At 38.8% G+C, this 14,799-nt stretch overlaps 1 protein-coding gene across 1 annotated transcript in view; it reads right to left on the reverse strand.

The window, feature by feature from the left end:
- Wdr49 (WD repeat domain 49) overlaps positions 1-2,539 on the reverse strand; it is a 152,221-nt gene extending 149,682 nt beyond the window's left edge. The window contains exon 1 of the mRNA XM_015990193.3: positions 2,142-2,539. Within this exon, the coding sequence (XP_015845679.2) occupies positions 2,142-2,330 (189 nt within the window). The 5' untranslated portion in view covers positions 2,331-2,539. The remainder of the gene's footprint in view (positions 1-2,141) is intronic.
- Positions 2,540-14,799: the final 12,260 nt, after the last annotated feature.

The following is a 14,799-nucleotide window of genomic DNA, read 5'->3' on the forward strand; positions in this document are numbered from 1 at the left end:
CAAAACATGCCAAATTTATCTGGGGCAGTGGGCATGGGACACACTGGAATCTTTCAGACAAATGGGATCAGACGAATAGCAAATATACAAAGATTAAAAAAACAAAATGCAGTATTCCCAGTGCTGCTGAATATGATAGATTTTGTTACACAGAAATGATTGATATTTATACAGGTAGAATCTGAATTGTTATACCAAGCAGCACCAAGTAGGTTTTCTTTTGGGCTGGGAGTGGGGGGGGGGGGTGTTGGGGGGGGGGAGAAAGCTGAAAGATCAGAGAAACAGAAAAAGCCACAGCCAATCTCACCTTACCAACTCCTCAGCCTCCAGAGCAAGACTTCCTGTTTACTCACACCTTATTTACCTTTCTGTACCCTGCCACCTTCCTTCCTTCCTAGTGCTGGGATTAAAGGGGTGTATGCTTCCCAAATACTTGGTAGCAAAGTCATGAGATCTCAAGTGCTGGGATGAAAGGCAAGTGCCACCACTGTCTTGCCTCTGTGTCTAATCTAGTGGCTGGATCTGTCCTCTGGTCCCCAGATAAGTTTATTAGGGTACATTTTCAATAGCAAATGCCTTTTAAAAGTTAATTTTACTTTTAATTCTCTTTCTCTGAGTGTGTGTGTGTGTGTGTGTGTGTGTGTGTGTGTGTGTGTGTGTGTGTGTGTGTATATACATGTCTCCACAGAGGCCAGAGACATCACTCCTTCTGGAGTTAGAGTTACAGAAGGATGAGCTGCCTGCCATGGACCTGAATTCAGGTCCTCTGATGGATCTTTCTTTACAAAGGACTCTTAGCTGTTGAGCCATCTCGCCAGCTACCACATCTGTTTTCACCTTGTGATAGCTACAGGTTAAAATCTATGCCAATTAGAGTTCAGTGTCATTGCTCGATTTCATGTTTTATTAACTTTAAGACTGAACTCCAAAACATTATATGTCTGCTCCCAATGAATACAGACACTTCAAGCACCCCCAGAAGAGCTTGTGGAGCCCCGAGATCACATCTTAGCAAGCATAATGAAGCAGAAAGGATAGAGGTTTATGTCTGTCTAAATTCCACAGCACTGAATGGCACTCTTTCTTCCTGCATTTGAAACTTCCAATTTCACTTTGGAGTATGTTAATTCATTATACATAGTTGCAGAATTCCAAATTAATTAGCTAAGGTAAGGAAGAGGAAATTATTCATTTGTGGTTACCATGTGGTTTATTTTCTATATAGAATGAAAACAAAAACCTCAAATTGTGCTTTGATGGGCATTATTGCATGAAAGAACAAGAGGCATGGGAAGTGGGTCCCTTGCTGTAGGATTATAGGCCAACATAGTGCCCATATCAGATCTGAAACGGGCTGGGTCACTTAGAGGGAGGCAGAAGTGAGACTTCACAAACTAGACATATGTGCCTGCATTTTCTTAGTTCTATTTTCTTAACAAATACAAGGACAGTTATTTACCAGGAGGGTTAATTTAATCATCTGACTTTTCTCATTCGTAAGCATATGTTTTACTTTCTGGCAAAGTATATTAAATTCTAAGAAAATACGCAATAATCAATTGTACTTTTTGATAGTGTTATTTTTGTGTATCAACTTCAAATTGTTAGTATGTGTCCCAAAGAACTGAAAGATAATGCTACAAGAGCACTTGATGTTAATTAAGCCTGAACCTGACCCTATTCAAGTCCCTGTTTGACTATTAAATATATTGAAATGTGTGTGTGTGTGTGTGTGTGTGTGTGTGTACAGATATACATATATGCGTACAAGTATGTGGAAGCCATAAATCAGTCTCAAGCATCGTTCTGCAGGGGACATCCACCATATATTTAGAGACAGGGGCTCTCACTGGGACTGGCTGATTCACTGACTATACTGGATAGATGGCCAGTGAGGCCCAGAGAACTCTGTGTCTCCAGTTCCCCAGCACTGGGATTCTAAGTGAGCAACCTGTACACCTGGCTTTTCACATGGATGCTAGGAATCAAACTCATGTCTTCAGACTTATGTTACTGATCCTCTGTTAACTTAGCTATCTCTCAGACATGCTATTAAAGGATTTTTAAACAAAAGTGTGCATTTTATGATACTGCCCCTTGTGAACAGCCCAAATCCTCCGGTCAGTCAGCTTAGCACTTACCTCAAAGACCTGTTGTATCTTCATGAAATCCTCCACACAGAGCTGATTTTCAAGGAGGCCTGTGCCATAGTCTTCACTCACAGTAACACCTTCTGTTTTTTCAAGGCATGTTGTCTCCGGCTGTGGCCCCTTGTTTAATTCAAGTGCAACACCAGGGTAACCCCTGATAGCTTCACCCTTCCTCAGCATCCTTCAACCCTCTGTGTTTGTCTCTTTTGTTGCTGCTCTGTCCTTCAGTAGGTGCCTTTGGAAAGGGGCCCAGCTTAGACTAGCATTTAAAATGAAAGTTCCAACTATATAATGAAGCAAAATGTTTAAACAAAAACATTTTGCCCACTCACCCACCCAGTGATGTTCTTGCCCCCAAAGGCCACCTTGCCAACAAATGTGGAGTTGTTTGTTCCCTCTATCCTGGTGTGTTTGTGTGTTTCCTGGCAACCAACATTAAGCCAACTTACTTTCCCTTTCCCTCCCTGTGCCCGACCAATGCCTGAACTGAAGGTCTGAATGTTTGATGTCGTTTTTAAGTTATGTTTTAGAAGACTAGTTCACCTTACTCATTTTCAATTAAGGTACGTCCTCTATTATTTAAAGACAATGCTGAAAAATATATTTTCTATGAAGCATGGCTATATGATTAGCCAAAGAACAGAGCTTGACATTAAAGAACTTTATACTTTCCACTCACAAAATATCTTATTTTTAATTAATAAAGGTCTGCTCCTTATATTCCCTTTGTTATAATATTCATGTACACATGTAAGGATAACTCAGAAAATATTCCAACTCATTAAAACTGTAAGAGAAAGGAAAAAATATCATTACTTGGAAAACAAAGACAATTTTACTACATTGCTACATCTATCTTTACCATCCCCATTTCAGCTAATAAACATGAAAAGGAGAAGTGGGGTGGGGAACAGTAACTTGTAGCGCCCGCACTACTACCAGTTCACCATATCCTAGCGAGGGGCTGAGGATTAAAACAGCGACAAGACAGAGGGTCATTCGTCTCAGTAGAATGCCCTTTATTGACAGAAGGAAGAGGCCTTAAATACACGCTTACAGCACAATGGAAGAACCTAGGAGGGCAGAAGTTCTCTACAGATGTTTTACATTCTAGCATTACACCAATATGCAGGATGCGCAAGAAAGGAACCTCCAGTAAGCTGTTTAGAAGAAATGAAACCGGCAGGGAATTAGCATAGGGAGGACATCTGATCAAGGTCATCAAGCAAGGCAACAGCTACCCAAGGAACGGGGTCAGGGCCCAACAGTAACTGCTGGTTGTTTTACTGTGGTTGTGTTTTTCTTGTTGTGTTCTTGGTGTTGTTTGGGATTTTGTTTGTTTGGGAGTAGTTGTCATGTCCATTTTCCAGGAACTACACTTGGAAATTTCCACTCCTTCCTTTACTTGGACTCCATACAACTTTACCAAGCATGCAGTATCATTATTCCTACTTTATGAGTGATGTGACAACATAGAGAAATTAGTAAGATGTGAACCACAGCATAGTGGTTCTCAAGCATCAACCCTTGTATTTCAGATGGTTATTATCTTATTTTCATCTTCTTGAAATGAAAACATGGCAGAAGGGCTTCCCTTGAGTCTGGTCCAGCTGTAAGGGTCTATGAGCTCCACAGTGCATGGTCATGCTGAGAGCCATTCCCACAACACAGAGGAGGTTTTCTGCAAGCTTCCTATGACAGCTAACAATAAAATAAAAACAAATAAAAATTAAAAAAAAATTCACTCATGCATCCATCCACTCATTCATATATTTATTATATGTTCAAAAATCCATAAGGTTTATTTAGACCTAGTGCCTGATTTCTGTGAGGCTTACAGTTTAATGGGGCAATTATCTATCTAATTTGTTTTTCAAGACAAATCTAACCTCTTGCTGCTTACAGTGTTGTGTTCAGAAAGACTCTGAAGACATGTGTGCAGAGGAAAGGATGGCATTACAGATTACAGATAATATATCATAGATGCAGAAGGGCAAATGGGAGAACTTACAAGTTTATCTTTTTTGTGTGTGTGTTTGTGCATGCTCATATTTGTGTGGGTGCACATATATGTGTGTACATCAGGAAGCACCCACCTGTTTTTTCTTTCATTTTACTAAGACCAAGTCTCTCCCTGGCTTGGTCTTCCCAAATAGGGTCATCTAGCTGACCAGCATGACCTAGGGATCTTTCTGTTTCCTGTCTCTACCTATCCAGGATTGGGATGATAAGCTTGTGCACCACGCCTAACTTGTGTTTAGGTTCTGAGGATCAAACTTGAATCTTCAGGTTTGTAAAGCAAGGACATTAACAGTGGAATAATCTCCTCAGCCACAGTATGTACCTTTCCTGGATTAGCCTCCCTTACACATTAGGAAAACATTTTTAGGAGTGCAATCATGTATGCCACACTAAGCTATCTCAAATGGGAACAAATTTTGTCTGCCTACCACTTTATTGGATAAGTTAACAATGGTTTATATCAGCTAGATCAGTTCCATGTCTGTTTGTAAAATATTTTATAGTGATATTCTATAGAGTTGGGCTTTGTTCAGTAACAGATACTAACGAGGGAGGGAAGAGGGAAAAGAAAAAACATCCGCAAAGCTACACCAGAAGAGGCAGGTATCCCACTGGCTGATGATGCAAAATTCCCTAATTATTCTAAGACCATTAAGCTGACTGGCCTACTTAGCTCCCATAAAGATGTATCTCTAAATGTTTTCATTGCTAAGACAGCAATGTGTAATGAGAAACTAACTAATTGTGCTAGGAACTAATCAATTCACACAGTTGTCTTTCTGGAAAATTATGGCAGCAGAAATCATTCTTGATAGTAAAGTCTTAAACAGCTCTAATGTTCATTATGGTCGTATGGGTAATTTTCAGGTTACATTTTCTTAGTCGTGTAAAATTCATAACCAAGCTCTTAATTGCTGAACTTGACCTCCTTTGCTATTTTCTGTGAATCAATTAAAATTCAATAAGGAAAAAACAGGATGAAGTCTATGTGTCCAGTGTTGATATTTTGCTAAGGCAAAGGACTTATAAATTAATAATGGCTCACTTCTCCTGCAGGGATAGGCCAATCTCCACCAGCACAATAGAGCACCCAAGGGCCAAATGGACCCACACACCCACCTGCTTTTGCTTCCTTTAAAATCTTGGGACTTTCCACTGAGCAGATGCCCCATCTGTGGCTTTATGCTTACACTCCAGACCATACCCAAATCCCTTTGCTTTTTCTGTCCTGTAATTACTCTGGAGGGAGGTGAATTTATGCTCCTCTGTTTTCCTTGCCCCCTGTTGCCCACTTCTTTGGACTGGAGTTACAGCTAACTTTCTTCACTCTCACCTAGAATTCTCTTCCCATCTCCTCATTGGAAATGGTTCAAAGACAAGGCTGCTGCTGCTTCTCTGATCCAGGAGAGAGTTGCTTCTCTGATCCAGGAGAGAGTTACCTCCCCACTAGCTTCTTGTCTTCCAAACCTATGCCTTCCCAACATGACCACACTGACCAAGCAGTTAAAAGCAGCTTCCCCCTAGAGGCCATGGTGGAGCATGTGGTTAACTTCATCTTTTTAGCCCTTGGGTAAACATTTATTTCTTCACTCCTCTGTTCATCATCTTCTAGGTACAATTAATTGCCCCGTCTATTCTGCAAATACAGCATTTTGTTTTATTTTTCTACTTTAGCAATAACCGTGTTTTTCTATATCATAACATAGCTGTCTGTGTCTCTCTTCCCTACTAGGGCAAAACACCTTGAAAACACGACTTTACCTCAGGAATGCCTGTGACCTTACATTGCCCTTCAAAAAGCTGATCATCGGTTATACAACAGCAGTGATGTGAGCTAATTCTTTGGACAGCATGAGCAAAAGCAAAACTTACCTATGGGTTACTACTAATCAGCAAAGGGCCCTGAGCACAGATAGCACTGAGTCAGAAAAAGAGGCATAATCTGATCAAAAAACAAACAATATTTGAGATTCTGTCATTTTGATGGTTGGTCTTGACTGTGCATAAATTCTGTCAACTTGGCAGAATTTAGAAGCACCTTAAAAATATACCTCTGGAAGGACTTGTAGGACATTCTCAGAAAGATAAGGTGAGGGGTAGGCCTAGTGATATTACTGCAAGATACTTAATGTTTTATCTTTTTCCTATCCCAGTACATATAACCTCAGATTGTATACCATACTAGGGCAGTGATACTAAGAACATTATGAATATCATTTCATCCAGTTCTCTTGCAAGCCCCATGCTATGCCCAGGATAACTACTACCAGATTTTAGTGAAAAAAAAAAAACTGAGGCATACATAGATACACATCAAGTAACAAAGAAACACCAGGGCTGGATGAAATCCAAAATACCTGTCCATACACTTCCTCCTTCAAATTCCCAGAAAGAATAACCTGCTAAAAGCCACAGCAAATTCCATTCCAGTTTAGGAACTAAGCTTTACTAAAAGGAAGGAAACATGAAAGTAGATACTAGGCAATGAAGTGGAAGGTGCTTAGGATCCAGAGTCAGGTCACGCTCAAGTCTTGGTTCTTCTTTTCATTCCTATAATCACAGCTAGGTTGTATACAATGAAGATGGTAATACTGTTTAACGTATAGAATAATTTTCTAGGCTTTAATGGAAAACTATAGTGAAAACTGAAATGTATAATGGAAACATACTATGTGCACAAGTTAGTAACCGTAAAGAAAAGGTTCCTGAGCCAGGCAGTGGTGGTGCACGCCTTTAATTCCAGCACTCAGGAGGCAGAGGCAGGCAGATCTCTGTGAGTTCAAGGCCAGCCTGGTCTCCAAAGCGAGTTCCAGGAAAGGTGCAAAGCTACACAGAGAAATTTAAAAAAAAAAAAAAAAGAAAGAAAGAAAGGAAAAAGAAAAAAGAAAAGGCTCCTGAAACCTTGTGGAGATGTAGTAGGATTTTGTACAGGACTGGAACATTTTAATTGTAAATTACAATGAAGCCAATTTATCTATATCAGGGCATGCCATGTCTACACTGAGATTCTGTAACTGTTTTCATTGCTCCTAAGAAGGTCTAATGTCCAAAGCTATCCCAGAGAGCAATGTCATATCAGTATTTCAAGATCAGTCAAAAATGCAATGAATGATGAGAGGTATAGGGGTGAAATGAGTTATCATTTTGTAAAATCATTTTCATCCTTAGCATTAGGCAGAGCTAATGGCCATTTGCAGTGGTCTTTACTGAGATGTGGTCTGCTTGATACTCTGAATTTGTTTTAAACTGAATATTTTTTAAATTTATCCCTCCTCCCTCTCTTAGACTGAACTCCAGATGCTCCACCCAGTGTCTAGCTGTGGATCTGCATCTGTTCCCATCAGTCACTGGATGAAAGCTCTATGATGACAGCTAGGGTAGTCGCCAATCTGATTACAGGGAAGGCCAATTCAGACACCCTCTCCACTATTGCTAGGAGTCTTAGCTTGTGTCATCCTTGTGGGTTCCTGGGAATTTCCCTAGCATCAGGTTTCTCCCTAACTATATAGTAGCACCCTCTATCAAGGTATCTCTTTCATTTCTCTTCCTCTCCATCCCTCCCCCTACTTGACCATCCCCTGCCCTGATGTTCTCATCCCCCATCCCCTCCCATCTCCCAGTTTGCCCAGTACTTATCTACTTCCTCCTCCCAGGGTGATTCATGTGTGTCCTTCTTAGGGTCCTCTTTGTTACCTAGTTTCTCTGGGGTTGTGGATTGAACCCTGATTATCCTTTGCTTTACACCTAATATCCACTTACGAGTGAGTAAATATTATATTTGTCTTTTGGGGTCTTGATTACCTCACTCAGGATGATTTTTTCTAGTTCCATCCATTTGCCTGCAAATTTTATGATGTCATGATGAGCAATACTCCATTGTGTCAATGTACCACAGTTTCCTTATCCATTCTTCTTTTGAGGGTCATCTAGGTTGTTTCCACGTTCTGGTTATTATGAATAATGCTTCTATAAATATAGCTGAGTAAGTGTCCTTGTGGTATAATTGACCATCCTATGAGTATATGACCAAGACTGGTATAGCTGGGTCTTGAGCTAGATCAAGTCCCAGTTTTCTGAGAACCCACCATACTGATTTCCAGAGTGGTTATACAAGTTTGTACTCCCACCAGCAGTGGAGGAGTGTTCCCCTTGCTCCACATCCTGTCCAACATAAGCTGTCACTGGTGCTTTTGATCTTAGCCATTCTGACAGGCGTAAGGTGGTATCTCAGAGTCATTTTGATTTGCATTGCCCTGATGACTGAGGATGTTGAATAATTCCTTAAATGTCTTTTGGCAATTTCAGATTCTTCTGTTGTGAATTCTCTGTTTAGATCTGTACCTCATTTTTTAAATTAGATTATTTAGTATTTTGAGGTCTAGTTTCTTGACTTATTTATGTATTTGAGATCATCCCTTTGTCAGATGTGGGGTTGGTGAAGATTTTTTTCTCAATCTGCAGGCTGACATTTTTTCTTTTTGACTGTGTCCATTGCCTTACAGAAGCTTCTGTTTCAGAAGGTCCCATTTATTAATTGTTGCTCTCAGTGTCTGTGCTACTGGTGTTATATTAAGGAAGTAATCTCCTGTGCCAATGCTTTCAAGGCTACTTCCCACTTTCTCTTCTATCAGGTTCAGTGTATCTGGATTTATGTTGAGGTATTTGATTCACTTGGACTTGAGTTTTGTGCATGGCAATAGATATGAATATATTTGCATTCTTCTTCATGTCAACATCCAGTTATGCCAGCACTATTTGTTGAAGATGTTGTCTTTATTCCATTGTACAATTTTGGTTTTGTCAAAAATCAGGTGTTTATAGGTGTGTGGATTAATGTCATGGTTTTCAATTTGATTCTATTGATCCAGACGTCTGTTTTTATGCCAATGCTAAACTGTTTTTATTACTATAGCTCTATTAGTAGAGCTTGAATTCAGGGATGGTGATGCCACCCTGTAGTGCATGAGCTTGATAATTTAAACATAGAAGCCGATATTAGGAGCTGAAAGATCATAGAGGCAGAGCAGCCAGCCACTAGCTCCATGAAATCCTCCACTGAAAAGAGGCCAAGCCCCTGTCTTCTCCTGCCTTATATTCCTCTCTCCACCAAGCAATATCACTTCTTGTCTTTCTGTACAGACCTCTAGACCTCTATGGTTAACTAATGGCTATTTTCAACCTCTGATCTTCAGGCAAGCTTTATTTGTTAGAGCACAAATAAAATATCACCACATTTCTCCTTTTTTTGTCTAAAATACAAAAGAAGGTTATGACTAATATAAGAAAACTATATACAATGCATACAATAACTACATATAATATATACAGGAAATAATTACATCAACAATGTTTAGTCTATTAACAATTGACAAATTCAGAGAAAATACTCCACAGATCCTGGTGAGAACAAAAGGTTGTGCCTAGTTCATTTTCTATTCAAATTTGCATTACCAAAATTATCTTTTAATATCTCTCCACCCTATATATTTTACACCTCTTAATGAGTTTCTTTTCTGAATCTGTCAACAAGGAAAACTACAAAATGCTGTGGGATGTGCTTGTACACTGTAAAGATTTGTCACTCAAATTGTATTGGTGAAACTATAGGCATTCCCTGGTTATATGGAACTTTGCAGGGAGGGGTGTTTAGATACCTGCCAGCCGTGGAGGAGGTTGAGGGTGGGAGCCACCCAGGCCTTTGGAATTTGCCCCACATGAGCGCCAGATATTGGTGAAATTATTAAGGCCACTCCATGTAGTTAAAAGGAGGTTTATTTAGTGGTGTAACTTACAAATGAAGGGATAGATAGGTTGCAGGGTCTGAGGAAGACATAGCACAGTCTGGAGGTGTTCTCTGGAGAACTCTGCTCGGTCTACCTCTAGCGTCCAGGGTCTAGGAACCAAGAGAGGGTGGTGCATCTTGTAGGTGTGACAGTTACCGAAGCCTCAATGGGGGTTGGAACTTCCAGATCAAAGCTGGAATGGCTGCCCACTACAAAATTGTTTTAATAAAACACTGATTGGCCAGTAGCCAGGCAGAAAGTATAGGTGGGACAACCAGACTAGGAAAATTCTGAGAAGAGGAAGGGCAGAGTCAGGAGTCTCCAGTCGGATACAGAGGAAGCAAGATGAAAATGCCACACTGAGAAAAAGTACCAAGTCATATGGCTAACCATAGATAAGAATTATGGGTTAATTTATGTGTAAGAGCTAGTTAGTAATAAGCCTGAGCTACTAGCTTATCATTTATAAGTAATATTAAGCCTCTAAGTCAATTATTTGGGAATCAGCTGAGAGATATTTGGGAATTGCTGGTGGGACAGAAACTTCCACCTACAGTTCCTCTGTTGTACAAAATTGTTTTGGCTATCCTGAGTTCTTTGATTTTGAATATGAAGTTGAGTATTGTTCTTTCAAGGTCTGTGAAGAATTTTGTTGGAGTTTTAATGGGGATTGAATTGAATCTGTAGATTGCTTTTGGTGAGATTGCCATTTTTACAATGTTGATCCTACCTGTTTATGAGCATGGGAGATCTTTCCATTTTCTGATATCTTCTTCAATTTCTTTCTTCAAAAAGGTAAAGTTCTTGTCATACAGGTATTTAATTTGTTTGGTTAGAGTTATCCTAGCTTTTTTTACATTATTTGTGGATATTACAAAGGGTGATGTTTCTCTGATTTCTTTCTTGGCCCGTTTATCATTTGAATATAGGTGGGCTACTGATTTTTTTAATTAATCTTGTATCCTGCCACATTACTGAAGTTGTTTATCAGCTGTAAGAGTTCTCTGGTAGAATTTTTGGGATCACTTATGTATATTATCATATTATCTTCAAATAGCAAAAGTTTGGCTTCTTCCTTTCCAGTTTGTATCCCTTTGATCTCATTTTGTTGTCTTATTGCTTTAGCTAGTACTATATTGAATAGATATGGAGAGAATGGACAGCTTTGTCTTGTTCCTGATTTTAGTGGAATCACTTTGAGGTTTTTCTCCATTTAGTTTGATGTTGGCTGTTGGCTTGCTTTATATCGCCTTTATTGTGTTTAGGGACTTTTTTTTTTTATCCCTGATCCCTCTAAGACCTTTATCATGATAAGGTGTTGGATTTTTTTTTTTCCAAAGGCTTTTCAGCATCTAATGAAATGATCATGTGGGGTTTTTTTCTTTGGTGGATTTCATTGACATATTTTTGTATGTTGAACCATCCTTGCACCTCTGCTATGAAGTCTATTTGATCATGGTGGATGATTCTTTTATGTGTTCTTGGACTCGGTTTGCTAGTATTTTATTTAGTATTTTTACATCAGTGTTTATGAGAGAGATTGTTCTGCAATTCTCTTTCTTTGTTGTGTCTTGGTATAGTTTGGGAATCAGAGTAACTGTGGCCTCATAAAAGAGTTTGGCAGTGTTTCTTCTGTTTCTATTGTGTGGAACAATTTGAGGAATATTGGTAATAGCTCTTCTTTGAAATTCTGGTAGAATTCTGCACTGAAACACGCTAGCCCTGGACCTTTTTAGGTTAAGAGATTTTCAATGGCTGCTTCTATGCCCTTAGGGCTTATAGGTCAATTTAAATTATTTATCTGGTCTTGATTTAATTTTGGTATGTGGTACCTATCCAGAAAATTGTCCATTTACTTTGGATTTTTCAATTTTGTAGAGTACAAGTCTTTGATGCATGACCTAATGGTCTCTGGATTTCCTCAGTGTCTATTGTTATATCCCCCTTTTCATTCCTGATTTTCTTAATTTGGATATTCTCTTTCTGCCTTTTGGTTAGTTTGGATAAGGGTTTGTCTATCTTGTTGATTTTCTCAAAGATCAACTCTTTGTTTCATTGATTCTTTGTATTGTTCTCTTTGTTTGTAATTTATTGATTTCAGCCCAAAGTTTGATTATTTTCTGCCATCTACTCCTCCTGGGTGAATTTGCTTTTTATTGTTGTTGTCACAGAGCTTTTAGGTGTGCTATTACGTCACTAGTATAAAATTTCTCCAAATTATTTATGGGGGTACTATGAACTTTCCTCTTAGCACTGCTTTCATTGTTTCCCATAAGTTTGGGTATGTTGTGGATTCATTTTTATTGAATTCTAGGAAGTCCTTAATTTCTTTCTTTATTTCTTCCTTGACCCAGTGGTGACTCAGTTGAGCATTGCTCAGTTTCCATGAGTTTGTTGTTTTTCTGTACTTTGTGTTGTTGTTGAATTCTAACTTTAAGCCCTGGTGATCTGCTAAGATACTGGGGGTTATTCCAATTTTTTTGTATATGTTGATATTTGCTTTGTGACTGAGTATGTGGTCAATTTTTAGAGAAGCTTCCATGAGGTGCTGAGAACAAAGTATATTATTTTGTCTTTGAATGAAATGTTCTAGAGATATCTAAGTCCATTTGAGTCATAACATCTGTTAGTTCCCTTATTTCTCTGTTAAGTTTATATCTGGCAGATCTGTCCATTGGTGAGAGTGGGGTGTTGAAGTCTCCCATTATTGATGTGTGGGGTATGATGTGTGATTTAATCTTTAGTAAAGTTTCTTTTACAAATGTGGGTACCCTTGTGTTTGAGGCATAAATGTTCAGAATCAAGATGTCATCTTGATGGATTTTCCCTGTAATGAATATGAAATGTTCTTCTCCATCTCTTTTGATTAATTTTAGTTTGAAGTCTATTTTGTTAGATATTAGGATAGCTACACTATCTTGTTTCTTAGGTTCATTTGATTGGAAAAATCTTTTCTCAACCCTTTACTCTGAGGTAGTGTCTGCCTTTGAAGTTGAGATGTGTTTCTTGTGTGCAGCAAAAGGATAGATCCTGTTTTTATCCCCATTCTGTTAGCCTGTGTATTTTTATAGGCAAATTGAGTCCATTGGTTTTCCTTCTAGTACTTTCTGTAGGGCTGGATTTATAGATAGGTATTTTTTTTAACTTATTTTGTCATGGAATAGCTTGCTTTCTCCATCTATGGGGGTTGGAAATTTTGCTGGATATAGTAGTCTGGTCTGGTATTTGTGCTCTCTTATTGTCTGAAAAATGTTCACCCAGGGCCTTCTGGCTTTCACAGTCACCCGGAACTCTCACATGGCATTTGTATGAAACCATCCACTGGAGCATGAGTAACTAACTGGACAGTAGCTACAGCACTGAAGACAATGATTTTCTTCTTCTGCAGCAGCCCTAAATTGCCTTGAGCTTCCTTATGTGTGGTGTAGCCTCATAAGCCTCTCCCCCATCAATAACTATTTACTGCCTCAGTCTTATACAAGGTCTATGCTGACAACCACAGCTGCTGAAAGGTGTTGAGCACCCTGGCCATGCCATACCCATAAGGCAGTGTTTCATAGACTTCTTCCCTGTTATTTGGCTCTTACATTTTTTTTGGCCCTGTCTAATTTTTTAATAACAAGATGTTTAGAATATTATAAATATAGGCAGATAGAGTGTGACCCTGTTAGATTCCTAGAATGTACAAATTCCTAGAATTTCCTAGAATCTAGATTTCCTAAATGTCTAGAATCACTCAAATCTGATACTCTTTTCATATTTATTAGATGTGGAATTTAATTCCACATGGATTCACTAAATGGAGCAGACTCAAGTGAAAACATACTGAAATAGAAATGATGTATGATACAGAGACAGAGAGACATAAACACACACCACACACAGCATGTATACACACAAAAATAGAAAGATTATTTACTGAATGCAATTTCAGTATAAAAAGGTTACAGAAAGAGCAGTAGATTGCCATCATATATATATATATATGTATATGTATATATATATATATATATATATATATATATATATATATATATATATCCTTTAAATCTATTTCTCATCCTTTGTTTCATGTCCTTTGTTTTCTGTTTTGCTTTCCTCCCCACTTACTATAAGAAAAAGAAGAGCAAAAATTGCATCAGCTCACACTCATGTGAAAAATGCTGCCATTTCACCTTTGTTTATGGCAAGAAATTCTGTGTAGGAAAGAAAAGAAAAAGGGGGCAATAAAATGGAATTCAAAACTTGTAAAAACCAAAGTTCTGAGGCAAACTGCACTTTAAAAGATTGAAAGCTGTAGTCCCAGGAGGGAAAAACACCACAATAAATACTTCTTCCAGAACATGGTGCTCCTGAACACAGTGTTTCTAATTAAATGCCCAGAGGACCGGGGCTCTATTTCTTCCCAGCAGGAACAGCAATTGTAAAATTAATATTGGAAACCCACCCGAAATCCAATTGTTGTGAGTGTACCCAGAGAAGTCATCTACCGAAGTGCAGATGGTGCTTCATAATCACGGCCTCAGCCAAATGCTGCCACAGAAAATGCATCTCGATTACTCAACGCATTTAAGTTTTCTACTTTTCAAGATAAACTCTTACCACTGTCTAAAGAAACATGAGCTTCTTTTGGGAGGGCCTTAAAAACACACTCCGAAGTTAGGTAGGGAGACATACATGTTTGATGCCGACGACGACAGGAGCGCTAATGACATTTTCATCTCCACTGCAGATGGAGGGGGCTGTTAGCTCAGCAACAAGCTCATCCATCTATTGAGAAAATTTAGTAGGGGAGATATGTGCCTTATAGACTTACCAAGTGGGATATTAGATTTAAGAAAGTA

This window comes from Peromyscus maniculatus, chromosome 6 (genome assembly GCF_049852395.1).
Source record: "Peromyscus maniculatus bairdii isolate BWxNUB_F1_BW_parent chromosome 6, HU_Pman_BW_mat_3.1, whole genome shotgun sequence".
NCBI classification, from domain to species: domain Eukaryota; kingdom Metazoa; phylum Chordata; class Mammalia; order Rodentia; family Cricetidae; genus Peromyscus; species Peromyscus maniculatus.